Source organism: Vigna umbellata, chromosome 4, assembly GCF_029865625.1.
Source record: "Vigna umbellata cultivar VRB3 chromosome 4, Vumbellata_1.0, whole genome shotgun sequence".
Taxonomy (NCBI): domain Eukaryota; kingdom Viridiplantae; phylum Streptophyta; class Magnoliopsida; order Fabales; family Fabaceae; genus Vigna; species Vigna umbellata.
Genome location: NC_142168.1, coordinates 65,238,078 through 65,258,046, shown reverse-complemented (window position 1 = coordinate 65,258,046; position 19,969 = coordinate 65,238,078). Strand labels below are relative to the sequence as shown.

The following is a 19,969-nucleotide window of genomic DNA, read 5'->3' as shown; positions in this document are numbered from 1 at the left end:
TTAACTAATTTATTATTTATTTGTTATTACGTTGATGTATTTTTAATGTAATAAAAAATATACTTATATTATATCAAAATGTTATAAAAAAAAACCTGTGTTAATTTTAGTGATGTTGTGTGGCAACTTACATAATATAATTTATATTATATTATATAAATAATATTTTAATTGAATTTTATAATTAAAAGTTAGGAGTTTCAATTTTAAATTTTAATTAGAAATTATTTGGACCTCAATCCAGTAACCTTCTGTTATATACATACATATATATATATATATATATATATATATTATAATGTAACTAATTAAAATGATTCTCAAAGAATTATAATATAAAAAATATTTAAAAATATAATATAGTAATCTAATAGTAATAATAATAATAATATTTCATTAAAAAATATAAAATGTTAGTTACATAATCATATAATAATATAGTATTATATTATTGACTAACCAATGGCTTAAATTCTTTGTAGAATTCCAAGTACCTCCTACTTGGTAAGAGTATTTTATTTTAACTTTAAATACAGAGATAGGGTAACATTCAACAAAGTCAAAGGTTTAGACATAATTCTGGACAATGATATTTGGAAAAATGTTGCAAATTTTATCATTTAGAATACCAATTTGATGGTTATTTTAAGGATGATATGATGATATAAGTGCTAAATTTTAAATTAATAAAATAATTTTTCCTTTTCTTTCTTTCAATTTTGTATGAGTTGGGGAGTTCAATTTTATTAAGTTATTTCATTTAGGGAAGTTATCTTAAGAGTTCATTTTTTATTTATTAAAAAAGATGGGAGAAAAGTTTAAAGCAAAACATGATTTCTTAAAGTTTATCTCTTGTATAGTTGTATTTGCGGGTTATTAAAAAAAAACCTTAAAACATATTTTAAGCATCATTAAAAAGGGGAAAGATTATTGGTAAAAGAAGAAAATGATTAAGATTAGTACTAAAGAATAAATTTTGATGATGATAAAAACAATTCTAAAGAACTCAAAGTGATGACAAAAGATATTGAAAGACTTGTATTTTATTTATGTATGTGATTAAGGTTTGGGTAATAAGTCATATATTAGTGAACAAATTATGTGTAGAACTTAGCTTAGAGATTCATAAAACAAAATACACAAAAATCGCCAGGAGAGGTTTATTTCACATAAAAGCTATGTGATAATCTATTAACACTAATGGTAATAGATTATTCTAATAAAATCAAGATTTTCATAAAAAATCATGTGATAATCGATTATTCACTTTTGGTAATCGATTATCATAACAAAAACATGTTTTTAGAAAAGCTTTTATGATAAATTGATTATCTCTTGAAATAATCGATTATTAACGACAGTTGTTGTAGAAAAAGATAGGTCAATACTTTCAACCAAGAGGGCGAGTGAATTGGTTTGACTTTAAAAATATGTTCTTTCAAAATCTTTTTGAAATCTTTGATGTTTCTTGGAATGCAATATGAAAAAAAAATGAATCAACAAATAAAAGAGATAAGGAAGAGAAAGATTAACACACACATTTATACTGGTTCGGCCAAGCATACATTCAGTCTTCTTTCAATAACCTTAGTTGAAGGGATTCCACTATATTGGTAGAGTTCTTATAAGCAAGACATACAGAGAACAATCATCTCAATGTACTCTCCTTCTTAACTCAATACCAACTATAACAACCCAGAAAGATCACTCACTTTCAGTCACCTTAGAGCAATCCCAACTCTAAGAATACCTTGAGAGCAATCCCAACTCTCAATGAAAACAATCACAGTTCTCTCCCCCTGGCACAACAGTACAAGAACTCAATCTACAGATTGAAAAAGATAAAGTTGATCTTCATAGTAGACACTCCAATAGAGTAGATATGATCAGTAACCTTTAAACACACTTTTTGATAGAATCTTGATGAATAAACCCAAAGTTGATCCTTGATTCTTCAAGATGGTTCTTGGATGCTTTCTGTAACAAAACTTAATCACAATGTTAGTTACAAAATTGTATATTCAAAGATTTTTTTTAAACAGCGCGCAAGACAATTATTTATAGCATTTTCAAATCCTGATGAATTTTAATCGATTATGTTATTAATGTAATCCATTACGTTTTTCCTGCTAGTTTAGCAATTTTTTACAACATTTCAAAATTCAAATTTTAACCGATTATATGGTGCATGCAGTCGATTAAACACTTCTTAACAACAAAAAATAAATGCAATATGACCGTTATAATAGTATTGACTTGAAAGAAATTGAATTCATCATTTCAAAATGACTTAACCGATTATATAACTCATGTAATCGGTTATGTCCAACACTTAAGCAAAAATTCAATTTCAGACTTCTTTTAAACCAGATTTTCACTCTTTTGAAAACATGTATTGGCTAAGTTTCTTACTTAAGTTGTATGCCGGATTATGTTAGAAAAGTTTGCCTCCAATAAAGCATACTAGAAATCTGAGACAATTTAACAGATTACATGTATTTCTTAATAGATTAAATCATACTAGAAATACATTTTCAATCTATTTAAACATGTAAACCTTTTTCCAATCATTAATACATGTATCAAGCACACACATCAATAATATCAAACATTTGTTATGTCATTTTGTGCAAGATAACAATAGAACAGGTCCTTAATGTCTATCAACAAAAATGTCCATTATACAATGTTCATCATCATGTACATCATCAAAAACAAGATATTCAAATAGTCATTCTCAAATAATGAATATGCATATCACAGATATAATCACATATATAATCACAATGAATATGACTTCTAATGGAGAGAACATTCGTGAATGTCTTCTTTATCTCTAATGTCCACTTCTGATATATTTCAAATAGAGCATGTGGATGTGTGTAATAGGTTATCTGCATAGAATAGAGTAGATTGGGCATGCAATGAATATGTCTTAACTCATATCACTTTTGTTGTTTTTAAACATTGAATATTTAATGACATTTAATGCTTGTTCATAACAACAAATTGTTTTTTTACATTTTCTACTTTGAGGTAACGTTTATCATTTAAGCTTTTATCTAAGATACCAAGCATTGAATAAGAACTTCATCGTTGGACAAAGTGAGGGGTTTAACTCATGGTATCGTCTAATTTGTTTTAAACGCTTTTTGGGATATTTCCTTTTTAGAGTAAGAGCGTTTAGCAAGTTTTGTCGTCTAATGTTTTTGGATATTTATTTAAGGCTTTTAAAGGGTTTAGCCAAAGGTATTGTCTAAACACCTTTTTACTTCTTAAGAGTTCAACTGATTACCATTGGGTACAATATAGCTTACACATTTAGCATAACTCTCATAGATGCTTTGACTTGGGAGTCTTTTAGCGTTGCATATGGAAGTTTTAACTTAGTTATTTTATGTTTCATATGTATCTAAGTGTTTTCCTATGTTACTAGATGATTAGGATTTTGAGTCTAACACTTATGTTTCTACCTATACTATTCTTCTAGTTATAATTCTTATCTCGTTTAATATTATTTGATTAAACTTCAAAATATAAGAGCGTTTAAACATGTAAGTTTTATAAACGATTTGATCTTAAAAAGGTGTCGGTGAACAATAAAGTTAAGGCATAAAATAAAAAGTACCGTACTCTCTTCTCTTGTTAAGTGTAAAATTTTTATGTATTTTAACCGATATTGAATAAAAATATATTAAACTATATAAATAACTTAAATATTAATTTGAAAATACATAAAATTTGACATGTAAAAGAAATTAAGATAATTAAGATATATAAAATTTTTGAATGAATCAAATTTTAATTTTGTCAAAATTCTGAAAAAAAAAATTTATTTATATATTATTACGAATGAGTTTGTTAAATAAGCTTGTTTTGTTTACAAGAATGTCATTGTGATTATTATTAGTACCCGCGGAAGATTCCTGTTAACCGTTTGTCTGGTCGTGTTTTGGGTAGTCTTTCCATAAGTCTAGAACAAACACCACGGCTGTCTGCTGTTAATCAATATTCAATCAATATATTAAGTTATCAGTCATTGTTCAAACACAAACCATCTTCTTCTTTCCTTCTTTTTCTTCCTTTTCTTTTTCTCTTTCTCCTCTTTCTCCATCACATCACCATTCACCTGGTCAACTCACAACAACCTCTTCCCCATTCTCTGTTTTCTTCTTTCTTTGTTTCCGATGGAACCCAGATTGGGGGTTCTTCTGCTTCCCCTTGTGCTGTTTTCTCTCCTGTTGGCAGCAGAATCGGCGTGCAAGAAGGGTTGCTCTCTGGCGCTGGGCTCCTACTACATGTGGTCGGGCTCCAACCTCACCTACATCTCCGAGGTCATGTCCTCATCTCTTCTCACCACTCCCGACGACATAGTCCTCTACAACAAGGACACCATCCCCAACAAGGACAGCGTCCAGGCCTTCATAAGGGTCAACGTCCCCTTCCCTTGCGACTGCATCGACGGCCAGTTTCTCGGTCACACCTTCCACTACGATGTTCAAACGCAGGACACCTACGAGCAAGTCGCCAGGACCGTCTTCTCTAACCTTACCGATGTTACCTGGCTCAGGAGGTTCAACAGCTATGAACCGGATAACATTCCCGACACGGGCACTCTCAACGTCACGGTGAATTGCTCTTGTGGGAACACCGATGTTGCCGATTATGGGCTGTTCGTCACGTACCCTCTCAGAACCGGGGAGACTCTCGGCTCGGTAGCTTCTGATGTGAGCCTTGACTCGGGGTTGCTGCAGAGGTACAACCCTGACGTCAATTTCAACCAGGGGAGTGGACTCGTTTATATTCCGGGAAAAGGTCCGTGTATTTTGTTTGTTCTTCTTTTCTTGAAGTGGAAGATTTTTGTGTATTCTGTTTCTTACTTCAACATAAGCAAAATACCAACATGTGTTCCGAGTGCAAGCTTGGTTTCGAACGTTGTGAGTGGTTGGAGGGAGATTCTACGAAAGTGACCAACCAAGTTTTCCCAGAGATGTTGGAAATAGGTAGATGTTCACTTATGGTTTAAAGAAATACCTTATTTAGTTTACACTAAAAATGCTAGTTGTAGTCCGAAGAGGCTAGGGGGCTCCATGTTAGAACTTTCACAGTGAGTCACCTTACTTATGATCATTCAAGATTTATTTATGGAAACTGTTGTCGTTTCAATATGCTACCCCTCCTCTTATTTAGATTCCGTTGTTTAAGTTCAGATCATATACCTCCCCTAATTACCCAGAGTCCACGATCTAAGCGATTCGGATAAAGAGCAGTTGCTTTTAATTTTGTGGGGAAGTGGTTAGAAATAAGACAGTCTTTTAAGGTTGGTCTACGGATGGGAAATTTGTGGATAAATGGAGCTAATGTGGTTGCAAATCTGGCTGTAGAGACCCCTAAAACATTGATGTTGTGGCACTAGGATGTATTTTAAAACGTTTTCATTGGTTTTGAAACTAGACTGGTTTTGATGTTTGTGTGTTAGTTTGGACACTTTATTATATTGCCTTTAATCTGATATTGTTTTGATCGTTGATATTGGCAATATTTGTAGATTTTGGTGGGGTTCTGCATTTGGTTATTGAATTTGTTGTGTATGTGTTGGGAAGTGGTGACTTTGGTTCTTTGAGGGTTTGGAATGTTTAGCTTGTGTGTGTTTGTGCTTAGTTTGGATACTGTATTCAAGATTGAGTTTACTGTAATGGTGGGTTTTTTTGTATGCTAATTCGGATGTGGGCGTTGTTTGGTGACTTGGTTTCTATCACTGGCAAAAGGTACTTATTTCTGGTTTGTTTTGGTGTTCTCATGTGAATTCATGGGTTCTCTGTACTTGGAAAGGTTTTTAATTGTAGTTGCAGAACTGAAATCGTTCAAATTGGACAATTAATGCAGCTGGAATAGCTGATGCGATTGATGTTGCAGCTGCACTACTGTTGGGGATAGGCATATAAAACCTTGCTTGGTTATTGCATCAGTTATCCGTGTTGGTCAAAGTAGTGTTGTAACTCTTAGAAATTTGTTTTATAGGGTGTAATTCAACCCTACAAATCGGTTTTGAAGTTGAAGGCTACCCAAGTTTTATAATACTTTTTCAAACCATACTCTAATTGATGTAGGAATAAACCACCATCCTTGAGAATGCAATTAAGGCAACCCCTAAAAGGGTGATGACAATCTCCTAGGCTAGGTTAGGCTAAAGCTAGAAGGATGCAATGGAGATTGTCCCTTGAAGATATACGATGCGGAAATGTGGCGGACTCTCAAGGATAAAGGCTGGAAATGAGAAAGCTATGGTGTTTGTGACACTAGAAGCTCACGGCCATATGGTGGTTAAATGGTGGTGGTGTGGTGTTTGAAGGCTCTAAGAGACGTTAGGTCAACTCTAAGAGGAAGATGACTAGAGGGACTTCATGGGTTGCTCTAGTATTGATCTAAGATGAATAGTATGACAAAAAATGGGCAGCATAGTATTACTCAACATCAAAGATGATTAAAAGAGAGGAAACACTTCTATATATAGGCAAGGGTGTCTCTAAAAACCCTAAAAGCATGATCTCTCACCTTTGCACTCATTGGCAAAAAATGAGGCCTTCTAAGGAGTGAACAAGTGTCCACAAATCCTCTCTAGTGAGGGGAGGACATGTGGCCACTCATAAAGCAAAACCCTCTCCATATGTTCATTACTAAAGCTACATCCTCTCCAATGGAAGTATGACACATACTTTCCACATGGTTTGGATGTCTAGCTTAAGGAAAAATCCTACACTAATGAGGCTTTAATACAAGCTTTAAACAGACCTACACTATTTGGCCAAAATACATGGCTAAATTAAACCTATACTACTCCAAGCTATGCTCCATGATGGCTCCAAAGGTGGTCGAAAAGGTAGAGTTTAGACCATCTTCATAGATGACTTCAACTCTTCTTATAGATGTTTGACCGTGGCTAAGGCGTATGCCATCATCTCCTCCCTCTTGAAAAAGATTTGCCCTCTGTTGGAAGTCCCACATCGACTAGAGATAAGGCCAATTTAGAGTATATAACTGGGTGCAAACCTCACCTTAAAAGCCGATTTTGTGGGGTTGAGTTAGGCTTAAAGTCCGCTTCTTAACATGGTATCAGAGCCAGGTTAGAGCCTATCCTTGCAATATTTGTTGTTTGTTGGGCATATTGTTCTACCTACTATCGGGCCGCTATCGGACCATCCATTAATGTCTAGTCTCATGCTCGAGATGTATATACCTCGGCGTGAAGGGGGTGTGTTGGATGTTCCACATCGACTAGAGATAAGGCCAATTTAGAATATATAAGTGGGTGCAAACCTCACCTTAAAAGCCGGTTTTGTAGGGTTGAGTTAGGCTTTCACTCCTTAACACCCTCAAATCTTCAACTTGGGCTAAGAAAAACTTCCTCATCTTTTTTGGAGTCATTATGTCTCTTTTCCGTCGAGGTCAAATACCCATCTTATAACACAAGTTATAACAAGTTTTATGATAATGAGTAAATGAAGAATATAGCTCCCAAGAATGATACATCTTAAATCAAATGAATGATCAAGGTCTTGGAGAGTAGGAGATCTTTAAAGCTTTTATTTGTCTTGTGTTGGATGTATGTGTTTGAAAGACTATCCATTACAACACAAGAGTCAACTTTTAGGGATATGCCATCATACCCTCCCTTTTGAAAAGGATTTGTCCTCAAATTTTCATATTAGTTTATGACAAAAACCCTTTTCTTATTATTGGTTAATTTGTGTATCTTTCCAACTGGATCAAAGATCTATATGCAAGTGTCATCAAACACAAATCCAACAATCTTATATGCCACAAACAACATGTATCTAGATGAAAGATTTGAAGAAGACCTTATGTTAATTTCAAAAGAATTTACTTGAAAACTTTGAAGGTCTACTCTACAAAATTGTTTGTGTTTACTTTGAGTTAATTGTATCCTAGAAGGTAACATTAACCTAATGTTTGATTTGGAAAAATTTGAGGAGTTAAAAATTGTGGGAGGTGAAAAGTTGGAGTTATGAAAGATGGTTGTATGTATTGAGAAAAGTTCAAGGACTGGAAAACTCCCTTCATGATCTTAGTCTCAACCATAATTGCGGAAGTGGTAGGGGGCTTTAGTAACTCTGCCTCTTCTTCTCTTCTCTCAATCTCTTCTTTTTCTCTCTTTTCTTTCTCATTCATTTCTTTTATCTTTTTCTCTCTGTACTCTCTTCTTCTTTCCACCTCCTTTTTCTCTGTTCTCACTCGCTCCTCTTTCTCTCTTTGTTCTTTCTTCCTTCTCTTGTATTCCTCTCTTTTTCTCTTAATCTTCCTAAAATCCTCTTAGACTTTTTCTTGTTTTTCATTAAGAATTCTAAGCCCTTCTTCTAAGGTAACAAGATACTATTTTCTTTCAACTCTTTCTTTCTTTTCTATCTCTCCCATTTGTTCATCTCTTCTTCTTTGAATCTTTCTTTTTCTCTTGTCACTAAAGAGCTTTCTCACTTTTTTTTCAAACTCATATCTTCTCTTTCAAAGAACCCTTGTTTCCTCTTTTAATGAGTTCTTTCATTTCACATGTTTGCTCTTGGTTTATTACAATGGAAGAAGGAACAAATTTTCTTCTCATACTCTCAAGTCACACTAATCTTTAATTGGAGATTTTCTACTTCTCTCAACCTTAGATTGTCTTTCTTTCCACCATTCACTTGAACGTCTTACAAGCCTAAAGCTGCATAAACTACGTATATGATATTTACCATGCCTAACCAAGAATGGATGAAGCTCTTCTACTATTTTTTCCCATGCTAGGTATGATAATGCACTAGTATTCTTACCAAAAAATGGAAGGTCACCCTTAACTTTATAATGTAGCTCATCCTCCCCATTATTAAATGCAAGCTACTATAAAAACTCATGTTTCAAAAGAATTTTGAAAACAATTTTCACATATAATCCTAGACATTTTTAAGATTTTTGAAAATGGTTTATGAAAACAAACAGTATTTCAAATAAAATTCCTTAAGATACTTTAGGAGACAAAAGGATCTTAAGCTCACTTCTAGGAAAGAGAGGTGAATTACTAAGGATTACTTAAGTACCAAGTCTTTCTAGCCAAAGTTAACTTTAAGCCCTCTTGTACCCTATTTCTCAAAGGGACTTAGACTTGAAATACAAGTAGACACACACTAAGCTACCACAACTAAGGAAAACAATTAAAGCTAATCTATGCGGCCTAATGGTGAAGTTAGAAGGAACTTTGGTTCCCTCACACTTACCCACTACAAAATGCTAATTAATCAAATTCCAATGTTCTTGTTAGGACACACCTCTAACAAGGTCGAATATTACAAGTCCAAGAGAAAGCAAATACATTTTTACAACTAAAAAAGAAATACACACAAATCACTCTTCTCACCAAGTGTTTACTCTCTTGTCTTCTTGTCTTCAAGCCAAGACCTCAAGCTTACCACAAGGCCTCCATCACCTAGGATGCTACCTCCAAGTGTTGGCTCACCACAACGACACATTTACACCACACAAAGAGAAATAACCCCGCAAAAGCCAAAAGAGTCCAAGGAGAAAGCAATAAAAAGGTCTAAAATGAGTGGTCAAGAAAGAAGGTTGGCACAACAAAAGAAAGTCCTAAATAAAAGCTCTAGATTAGATACACAAAACCAAAAATTACTAGACAAGATTATTGTGTTTTTGTCTTCAGCAAATTTTGTGCAACCTATGGCCACACTTTTAACACCAATTGCAAGTGACATGGCTATAAAAACAGTAGCTCCAAATGTTTAAAACAACAATCACCATCAACATAAAAGTGCTAACAAAGTTACATAAAAGTGCTAACAAAGTTGGTGGAAATGGTACATGCATATGCTTTTTGCCTTTACCTTTTGCTTTTGCTTTTTGTACTTTTTGTCTACTTTTTCTTTTGTACCTTTTGTCTCTTTTCTTTGAAATTTTCAGCACACAGACACCAAAACACACCTCAAATCTGAAATGCAGTAATGGTTTTGAAGAGCACACAAACTTATAGCACCAAAAGGAAGAAAACCTACTAGAATCAAATATAGCATGAAATACAAAAAATGTCATAATGGAAACCTAACTCTATAAACTTGTTCATGATCTAACAACAAGTATGAATTCAAATATGTAAAATAAAAACACTCAAAGGCACAAATATGGTTCCGTTTTCAGAAAACACACTTGAACACATATTTTTGTGATTTTTCAAAGCTCAACTAAGAAGTAATGACATATAAAGGACAAGACTCTAGATAACTTGGATGGATTAAAAATCAAAATGACCAAACCAAAAGATGAATGAAGACTCAACAAACACTAAGAACATGATATTCAACACATTTAGGAGCATTTAGAAGGCAAAAAACAATAGCCAAACTACCAAAACTGAACCTGAAAAAACGCTGATGACAACATTCTGATAGTTCTGACCTTTGTTGATTGTTTACTCTTAACTTTCTTCACAGAACTTTAAATGAAATGATTTTTTTTGGTTGGAAACTAGACTCAAAGGGCTTTAATTTGACTATAAATACGTATTTTTTGGACCTTTGAGCTACATGCAATTTAACTTTCAAAATCGCCACATTTTACTGCCAGATGAAAAAACACAACCAGACAAGTAAGGAAATAACATCAACAACACAGAACAATAAAGGATAGATAAAGACCAAAAGACTTAGCTCTTATAGAAACAAAGTTCTTGATACCAAATGATGACAATCTCCTATGCTAAGTTGGGCCAAAGCTAGAAAGATGCAATGGAGATGGTCCCTTGAAGATATATGGTGCGGAAATGTGGTGGATCATCAAGAATAGGGGTTGGAAATGCGGAAGCTATGGTGTTTGTGAGACTAGAAGCTCATGGCCATACGGTGGTTAAATGGTGGCGGTGTGGTGTTTGAAGACTCTAAGAGAGGTTAGGCCAACTCTACGAGGAAGGTGACTAAAGGGGCCTCATGGGTTGCTCTAGTCTTGATCTAAGATGAGGATATGGCCAAAAAGAGGCAGCATAACATTACTCAACATCAAAGATGATTACAAGAGAAAAGACTCATAGATATAGGCAATGGTGTCTCCTAAAAACCCTAAAAACATGATCTCCCACCTTTGCACTCATTGGCCAAAAATGAGGCTTTTTAAGGAGTGGACAAGTGTCCACAAATCCTCTCCAATGAGGGGAGGACATGTGGTCACTCATAAAGCAAAATCCTCTCAATTTCTAGAGTGTCATGTGGCCATTACTCAAGCTAGATCCTCCCCATTGGAAGCATGACACAAGGCACATACTTTCCACATGGTTTGGATGTCTAGCTTAATGAAAAATCCTACACTAATGAGGCCTTAATATAAGCTTTAAACAAACCTACATTACTTGGCTGAAATACATGGCCTAAATTAAACGTATACTACTCCAAGCTATGCTCCATGATGGCTTCAAAGGTGATCCAAAAGGTAGAGTTTAGACCATCTTCATAAATGACTTCAACTCTTCTTATAGATGCTTGACTAAGGTTAATGGGTATGCCATCAAAGGGTTATTACAATTTAGACAACTTTTTGACCCTTCCCCCTCACACTCACGACTTCTACCTAAAGTGTGGAAAATGCTAGTGGATCCAAAAATGGATTTAGGATAAACTCTAGTATCATTTTATAAATTGACATTTAGGGCTTAACTGCATTCCACAAACTCAACTTTTTAGATGAAAACTGCCCAAGTTATGAAACAAAACACAAGTCATTTCTTTTAGAAGACAGAGAAAAAAAAAATCACTACCCTTGAGGTTCCAATTAAGGCAACCCTATAAGAAGCCACAACTGAGTGGGCTTGGAGTGGCAAGAAAAGGTGACTTTCCAACAGTAACTTAGTTTTCACCCGGTGTTCCTTTGACTTGGTGTTGCTTTAACTTTCCAACAGCTAGGGTTTAGGCGCATGCCATGCTGTTGATATTCTTCGCTTATCCTTGGAAGTTGAAATAAAATTTTGAGGTCTTCTAACTTTTTATTTAAAGGGCTGCAACGAATTTTCTCTGATGACTTGAATGAAGCATCTATTACTGAAACAGTTACCATTTCAGCTGGATGTTGCCTACGAATTGTGTTATTAATATTCACTCAAGCTTTGGAATGCGTAATAAACTTCATATATATAGATCAATCTTTTGAATATTTTTCAATAAACTAAATTTCAATATATAGCACTAACTTCTTTCTTTTCATTTTTTGACAGATCAAAATGGTAGCTATGTGGTTTTGCCGTCCAGGTAATACTCTGTTTACAATCTACTCCTGATTGCATTACTTTTCAATCTCCAATACATTGACAATATCCAATGACTATCTTTTGATTTTTTTTTTCTGCAGTTCAGGAGGTTTGACTTTCTTCTCAAAATATTGGTTATGAGATGTTTTTATTTGAGATTCTTACTAAACATATGACCAGTATGTACTAAAATCAGAAGGATGATGACGTATGTTGGCTCATTGTTTCTTCCATTTAAGCAGGACTTGCTGGTGGGGCTATTGCTGGAATAGCTGTTGGAGTTGTGGCAGTTCTTCTGGTAATAGGAGTTGTTATATATTTCAGAATATTCCGGAAGAAGATAAAGAAGGAGGAACTTTCACGAGATTCTAGTGCACTCTTTGCTCAAGATGGGAAGGGTATTGCTCTTTCTACTTATTCTCCTTGCAACACCTCCCTCTATCTAACTCTTTAGATAGACTGAATAATACAATGCTGAAAAAGTACAACTGAATTACCAGTTCTACTGTAGTCCTATTGCATATTACGATCTAACTGAAATAAACTCTATTCCCTTTATCTGTTGATTACATATCTCAGTTTTAGTAAAGTCCTTGTAGAAAAAGTTAACTTTTTGACCACGTCGCTTGGAATATTGGGTTTCCATCAGGTTTTTTTATTTTGTCAGTAGAAACTAGTGTGAACTTATGTGGACTTTTTCTTCTATATATAATGAGCTTATGTGCATCTATATAAATGAGTTGCGTGCTTTCAATGTTCTAAATGGTTTCTTTTAAATTTAAAAACAGATACTGTGATCCTCTTGCTCTTGACTCGCACAACACTATCAGCAACAACCTTACATAAATCAAATGAAGCCATTATGGTTTTCCAAATTCCAATTTTTTCAGAAAGTACATTTATTTTGACTATCTTCCTATTAAATTACTTTTACCATTGAATCCTCTTTTCTCCTAACCTGGGGGGACCACATCTTGGAGTCTATTACATTCTTTTCATCCCTGATTTTCTCCCAAGTACATCTGTTCCTAATCTCTTTTCTTGTTCCAATCATCCAGAACAAGATCTCTGCTAAACTTACTTTTTTCTTGTTGGAACTGTATCCATCATGCAGTACCTCTAGCTCTTGTATGTTCTAAAATATCGACATAAATGGCTTGGTGCTTTATTTTCCAGATGAAGCTTCCCGTAGTAGTGCGCATGAAACTTTAGGACCTGGTGGTCCTACTGCCATCACCGGCATAAAAGTGGACAAATCGGTGGAATTCACATATGAGGAACTAGCAACTGCCACAGATAACTTCAGTTTGGCTAATAAAATTGGTCAAGGAGGTTTTGGGTCAGTCTATTATGCGGAGCTGAGGGGAGAGGTTAGTAATCACATTTATAACTGCCAATATTGGAAGCTTTTCTTCAGTTTCACTGTGATATTTCTTTTAGGGTTTTGTCATAATTGATATAATCGGTGTTTTGTGTTTCTTAACTGATTGCCAGTAGAATGAAGATAAATTGAAATAGAAGATTGAAGACTAACTTTATAGATACCATGTGACATTTTTATCTAATATGGTAAGCTATTATACAATATCATCGAAACATTGAATAAAAAGAAAAGAGTGACTGAAAAGTTTGATAATTAATGATTGATCAGAATTCAGATCAGTATATTTTTCTTGCCAGATTGGGACTGAAGGTTACAATATATGGTCTATCCTGAATCCTTTGTTGGGCCACCTATGAGATTGGTTTTGGGATTGAGTTAGGCTAAAATCCAAATTTTAAGCTTAATTGAATGTCACCTTTTGATATTTGGTATTTTGAGATGCATTGTTTTCTTGTTGACATCCTTTCTTGTGAGGAAGGATTGACATCTTAATTGTTTATAATGATTTATTAGGAAACTTGAAGAACTAAACTATTTGATCAATAGTTATATTACTGTTTTCTCTGTTTCACTAAATTATTTTATGCTTCCTTGCTTGAAATTTGAAATTATTGCGTAATATTTAATATGCATTTCCTTTGTTTTGAATTTCATTATTATGCGTTTCAGTTTATGAACAAAGTAATATTTAGCATGTCTTTCCTTTGTTTTGAATTGCAGCATGATGCGTTTAAGTCGATGAACAAAGCTCAAATATTTCTTTATATTATGCTTTATAATGATACATGATGGAACGGAGTCTGTTTGTTCTTAAGAACCATTCTTCTTGTTTGTTTTGAGTCAGTATACTTGTTATATAAGCCAATAAATTTGTCCATGTAGAAAGCTGCAATCAAGAAGATGGATATGCAAGCATCAAAAGAATTTCTTGCTGAATTGAAAGTCTTGACACGTGTTCATCATTTAAACCTGGTACTAGTCCTTTAAAACTTAAAGCATTTTTAGCATTACTACTGTATTCCAATTGAATTGCTTATCAGCACGTGGAGAGTTATTATGAGATGATTGTAAGTGATTTCTTTGATGGGATATAGCATTAGCTTGGCCCATATAATTTGGGTTTGAATTTAGTCATCTTGAGATAGGAGTAGCATCAGGAATTTATTAAATTTGAAAATAGTGAATTTCTATTATCTTTTGTTTCTCTGTTATTTTGTCCATCTTGGGAACTGATTTAGATTTTTTTTAAATCAAAAACTCATACTAGGGATCACTATGCACTGTGACATCTCAGCTATGCTGGCATCTCAATGCACATCTATCATTTGTCATCACATGAAAAAATTGTTTCAAGGAAAAAATAAAGAATAATGAATCATGAGGGGACTAGACCAAATCCATGATAAAAAATACAAGACAAAAGCTAAACACCCCTGTACATAGAAAGTTGGTACCTATTATAAAGAAATTCTGAACTAATGCTAGGAGGCTGTTACGATATAAGGTAGGGGTAATAATAAGGGTTGGAAAGTATATAAGTAGAGATAATATTTAGTATAAGTTAATTAGAGTAAATAAATATAGTATAAGTTAATTAGAGTAAATAAATATATATTTAGGGAAATATTCAATATAAGATATTTATAATTAAGGATATATGCTAGGATAATATACGGAGAGATGTTTATATTAAATATAGGGATATTTATATTAAATATTAAATATAGGGATATTTATATTAAATATTAAATATAGGGATATTTATATTAAATATTAAATATAAGGATATTTATATTAAATGCAGATATATTCTAGAGAAATATTTAATAAGAGATGGGCGGGAAATAATTAGTACAAATAAAGTTAGAGTCTAGGGTTAAAGACAGGCTTTTGATTATTGAGTTTTGTGACAGACATTATTGTCTTGTGAGGGAGGTTATGCTCTCAAAGTAATTGAAGGAGGTTATGCTTCCAATTATTATTTACCCTTGTTTATTCAGATATTACCATCAATAAAAGAGATTCATTCATCCAATATCATTCGTTTATTGTTCTGTTACGTGTGAGAGAGTGGGAAAGATTGTATTTGGAACAGAGGCATAACAGAATACCATTTAAATTGTTCCGTATTTACCAAGCCTAAATTGACCAATTTATCGCCACAGTGGTTCCCTTCCCTAAAATATGTGAAACTTTTAATTCCATGTTACTACAAATCTTCAAACATTTCCTCCATGCTTGTTCAATTTACATTTTTTTTTTTCTTATCCTTAACATTTGTTTCTCTAGTGCATAATATATACGGAAGTTTTATGTGCTTAGTAAAAGTTTTTAAAGTAGTTCTATTTGGAATCCGGATTATCTTGTCTCTACTTTTTGACTTTTTCCTTTTTCCTTTTTCCTTTCCTTTCTTTTCAAACTTTCCTCTGATCTTGCAAGTATTCTATTCGTGACAGTCTCTTTATTATGTTATATGCAATTTTAATTATGAATTCAATTTGGTGCACCGATGTTGCCGATAACATTCCCAACAAGGGCCAATCTTTATTTCAAATAGAATACCGTCTAACAAGTATCTAAATGACTGTAAATGTACAGTATAAATGAATCACCTCTCGTCCTTCCATTAAACAGACCTGGACTTTACTTCCCAAAATCCATTCTCAAACCAAAGATTCTTCAGTCCTTTTCTTACTATTCTTATTCATGACCTGTCATCTCTTACTTTCTGAAATGCTATCGAATTATTAAAACTAACTAACATGTCATTTAAGGATATTGCTATGATTTATCACATAAATAAGCCATCGATCCATCTCCATCTGTCTTCCTCTTTTCCCTTGAAGAACATCACAACAAGAAAACAAAAGGGTGAATCTATGTTTTGTTTATATGGTGTGAGTGAATTGGGCTCAAAATCTAAAATTTCAATTAGAGTTTGTACACATAAGATGATGAAACCAATATACAAGGCTAAACAGTTATCTTTGTTGACAAAGGAGTTTTGGCTTGATAAATCATGTGGTCCTATACCAGTTCCTACTTTTGATTTTGGTCCTTATATCTAATTCTACGTTTTAGTTCCTTTATAAGCAGTTTTTTATGTTTATGTTTCAATTTTCTTGCAGTTTGAAACCTCCACAAAATGAAGGCATAAGGACTAAATCATAAAAAAATTGCTTTTATAGTGTGCTGAGAGATAACTTCTTAGGTATATAGACTAAAATGAAATTGGTGAAGATATAGGGATCAAATGTTATTAAGCTAAACATATATTTCCTGAAAGAATTTCTATTACATTTATGTTTTCTGTTTGTACTATACACAGACACTCGGCATGCTTTATTATACATAAATTCTTACATCTGCTTTAGGGAATGGCTTAAACTCTTAATCACTATGCAGGTGCGGCTGATTGGGTATAGCATCGAGGGATCTCTTTTTCTTGTCTATGAATACATTGAAAATGGAAACCTAAGTCAACATCTGCGTGGTTCAGGTTGTATAACCCTTAGTTTAGTTTTTGTTTACCCATGATGGGTTGAAATTGTTCCGTGTTGACAGTTAATTGATATTGGTGTTTAATTACTATGATGTGTTTAATTACCTAGGTAGTAGAGAACCACTGCCATGGGCTACTCGTGTTCAGATTGCTCTGGATTCTGCCAGAGGTCTTGAATATATTCACGAGCACACAGTGCCTGTATATATTCATCGTGACATAAAGTCAGCAAATATATTAATAGACAAAAACTTCCGGGGCAAGGTTGAATGTTTTGAGATCTTATCTACTTTTATTATTTGGATCGCAATGGGAGCTCATACAATGCTCATATATGCAGGTTGCTGATTTTGGATTAACCAAACTTACAGAAGTTGGAAGTTCATCACTTCCCACGGGTCGTCTTGTTGGAACATTTGGATACATGCCACCGGAGTATGATAATTAATATTCCTTTTAACATTAGAGTGTTGGTGTTCATATTGAAAATTAACTTTCCAAGTTCATATGCCAGTTTTTTTTCAAACATAGATTGAATACTACCATTGCAATTGGCAACTATTTTATTTGCATTTCCAATATAGGAGAACATGATTTCTTGTGGCTAATTTTGTGACAAATGTTCATGCAGTTGAACTCCTTAGCTATTACATGACTCTTCACCTATGATGCACCGATACTTCGGGTCACGTATTCGTGTCCGATACATTAGGATACTTTATGGATATTTATCAGTGAAGTATCTAATCTATAAAACAGTAGTACTTTTATGATGACAATAATTTATAATCTTTTATTTTCAATATGCATATATCATGTATCTTATTATTTTTAAGGTTTAATAGCCAATTTAGTCCCCACTTTGGTTGAAAAATCTCAATTTAGTCCCTCGTTATAAAAGTGTTTTACATTAGTCCTAACTTTTAAAATAATGGGTCAGATTGGTCCCTTTCGTTAAATATAAGTTAACGAAATTAAGGGATGATGATGTGACACAGCTTAAAGCTGATGTGTTAGATTGGTCCCTCGTTAGCTTTAAGTTGTGTCACATCATCATCCATTAATTTTGTTAACTTATATTTAACAGAAAGGACCAATCTGACCCACTATTTTAAAAGTTAGGACTAATTCAAAACACTTTTATAACGAGGGACTAAATTGAGATTTTTCAACCAAAGTAAGGACTAAATTGGCTATTAAACCTATTTTTAAAATAAACTTATCGGTGTATCAGATACGTGTCGTATCCATTACACTATCGGTGCCTCATAGCTCTTCATATATAACACCCTAAGTGGTCATAATGTCAATGACCCTTCAAACATTTAGCGATTACATAAGAATAATGCCCCTTAATACATGTTAATTTACAAGCCTTCACTATCTCAACCCTTTGTTTTCTCACAACCCTTTGATTGCCATGGCTTTGTCTGAAGGTATGCTCAATATGGGGATGTTTCTCCCAAAGTAGACGTGTATGCTTTTGGAGTTGTTCTTTATGAACTCATTTCGGCTAAGGAAGCAATTGTCAAGACAAACGACTCCGTTACCGACTCAAAGGGCCTAGTAGCTCTGGTCAGTGTTGATTTCTCCAAATATTTTTTATTATTGTAGTCATTGCAAATATTAAGAAAATCATCATCATGCTTCTTCATCAATCTAAATTATGAAAGTGACTTTCTTAATTTTATTATGCAATGCAGTTTGATGGAGTTCTTGGTCAGCCGGATAACACTGAAGACCTCTGCAAACTAGTTGATCCAAGGCTTGGGGATAACTACCCAGTTGACTCTGTCCGCAAGGTAAGAAATTTGTTAAGAGTAAACCCTTTGAACGTTTGTTTTTTTGTGATTTCAACATGGATCAACAAATATATGGTCATTATTTGGGGTTGCAGATGGCACAACTAGCCAAAGCCTGTACACAAGACAATCCTCAACTCCGTCCAAGTATGAGATCTATTGTGGTTGCGCTGATGACACTTTCTTCAACTACAGACGAGTGGGATGTTGGTTCCTTCTATGAAAATCAAAATCTTGTGAATCTAATGTCAGGAAGATAGGATGATACCAGATCAATTGTTTTGTATTTACAATTATACGTTTTGGACTAATTTTAGGCAACACAGTTGTTGAAGCATGTGATGTGTGTAAAATGGATGTAGCATTCAGGAATTTGTACATGGATTCACTAGAAAGGGTGGAGAGTTTAACAATTTTATGATAACTCACACCCAAACACATTTGTCCTCGTAAATTTGTAAAATAACATATTTGAGGCATATTTGATTAGCAAAGGTTCATGTGGGTGTTATTGTTGCAAATGAAGTATTATTTCTAACTACATAATACTTGTCAACTCTAAACCTAATTTGATAAAGTTGAAGGTTGTGATTATCATAAAATGTAGATCAGGAACCTCTACTCTACACCTTTGAGAATTTGTGATTATACTTGCAATTAGATTTTTTAACATTCAGTATGTGAAAGTAAAGGTTGTTAAAGAAGTGTCCAAAATTGGACTTAATGTCTAAATGTCTCCCATAGCTCCCTTCGAGCCCAATAGAATCTGATGGTATGCTTCATATGAATTATGAGCGAGTTTTTGGTACTAAAATGTGGAAAAGCCGAATGGTGTTTCTTGGAAGGACTTAAGTGCTATTTTTTGGTGGTGATGTACCGTTGGACTGAGAGAATGAACAATAATACAACATAATAAAAATAAGAAATACAAAGAATGGGAATCACAAATGTTTAAAGAGAATTTCTTCCAATTATACCGCTGCTAAAATTAA

At 33.7% G+C, this 19,969-nt stretch overlaps 1 protein-coding gene across 1 annotated transcript; it reads left to right on the top strand.

The window, feature by feature from the left end:
• Positions 1-3,977: 3,977 nt before the first annotated feature.
• Positions 3,978-19,498, top strand: LOC148200952 (lysM domain receptor-like kinase 3). Its single transcript, XM_088112428.1, has 12 exons — positions 3,978-4,815; positions 12,257-12,290; positions 12,391-12,398; positions 12,532-12,687; positions 13,466-13,659; positions 14,556-14,645; positions 17,079-17,172; positions 17,285-17,439; positions 17,516-17,610; positions 18,612-18,750; positions 18,879-18,977; positions 19,073-19,498. Exons 1-12 carry the CDS (start codon positions 4,188-4,190, stop codon positions 19,235-19,237), a joined length of 1,857 nt encoding a protein of 618 aa, XP_087968554.1. The 5' UTR covers positions 3,978-4,187; the 3' UTR covers positions 19,238-19,498.
• Positions 19,499-19,969: the final 471 nt, after the last annotated feature.

Excerpts from the sequence above, each read along its gene's own strand:
- LOC148200952 (XM_088112428.1), top strand. The coding sequence starts at position 4,188 with ATGGAACCCAGATTGGGGGTTCTTCTGCTTCCCCTTGTGCTGTTTTCT. Across the intron at positions 17,440-17,515 it reads ACAAAAACTTCCGGGGCAAG|GTTGCTGATTTTGGATTAAC; the intron begins GTTGAATGTTTT and ends TCATATATGCAG. Across the intron at positions 17,611-18,611 it reads TTTGGATACATGCCACCGGA|GTATGCTCAATATGGGGATG; the intron begins GTATGATAATTA and ends CTTTGTCTGAAG.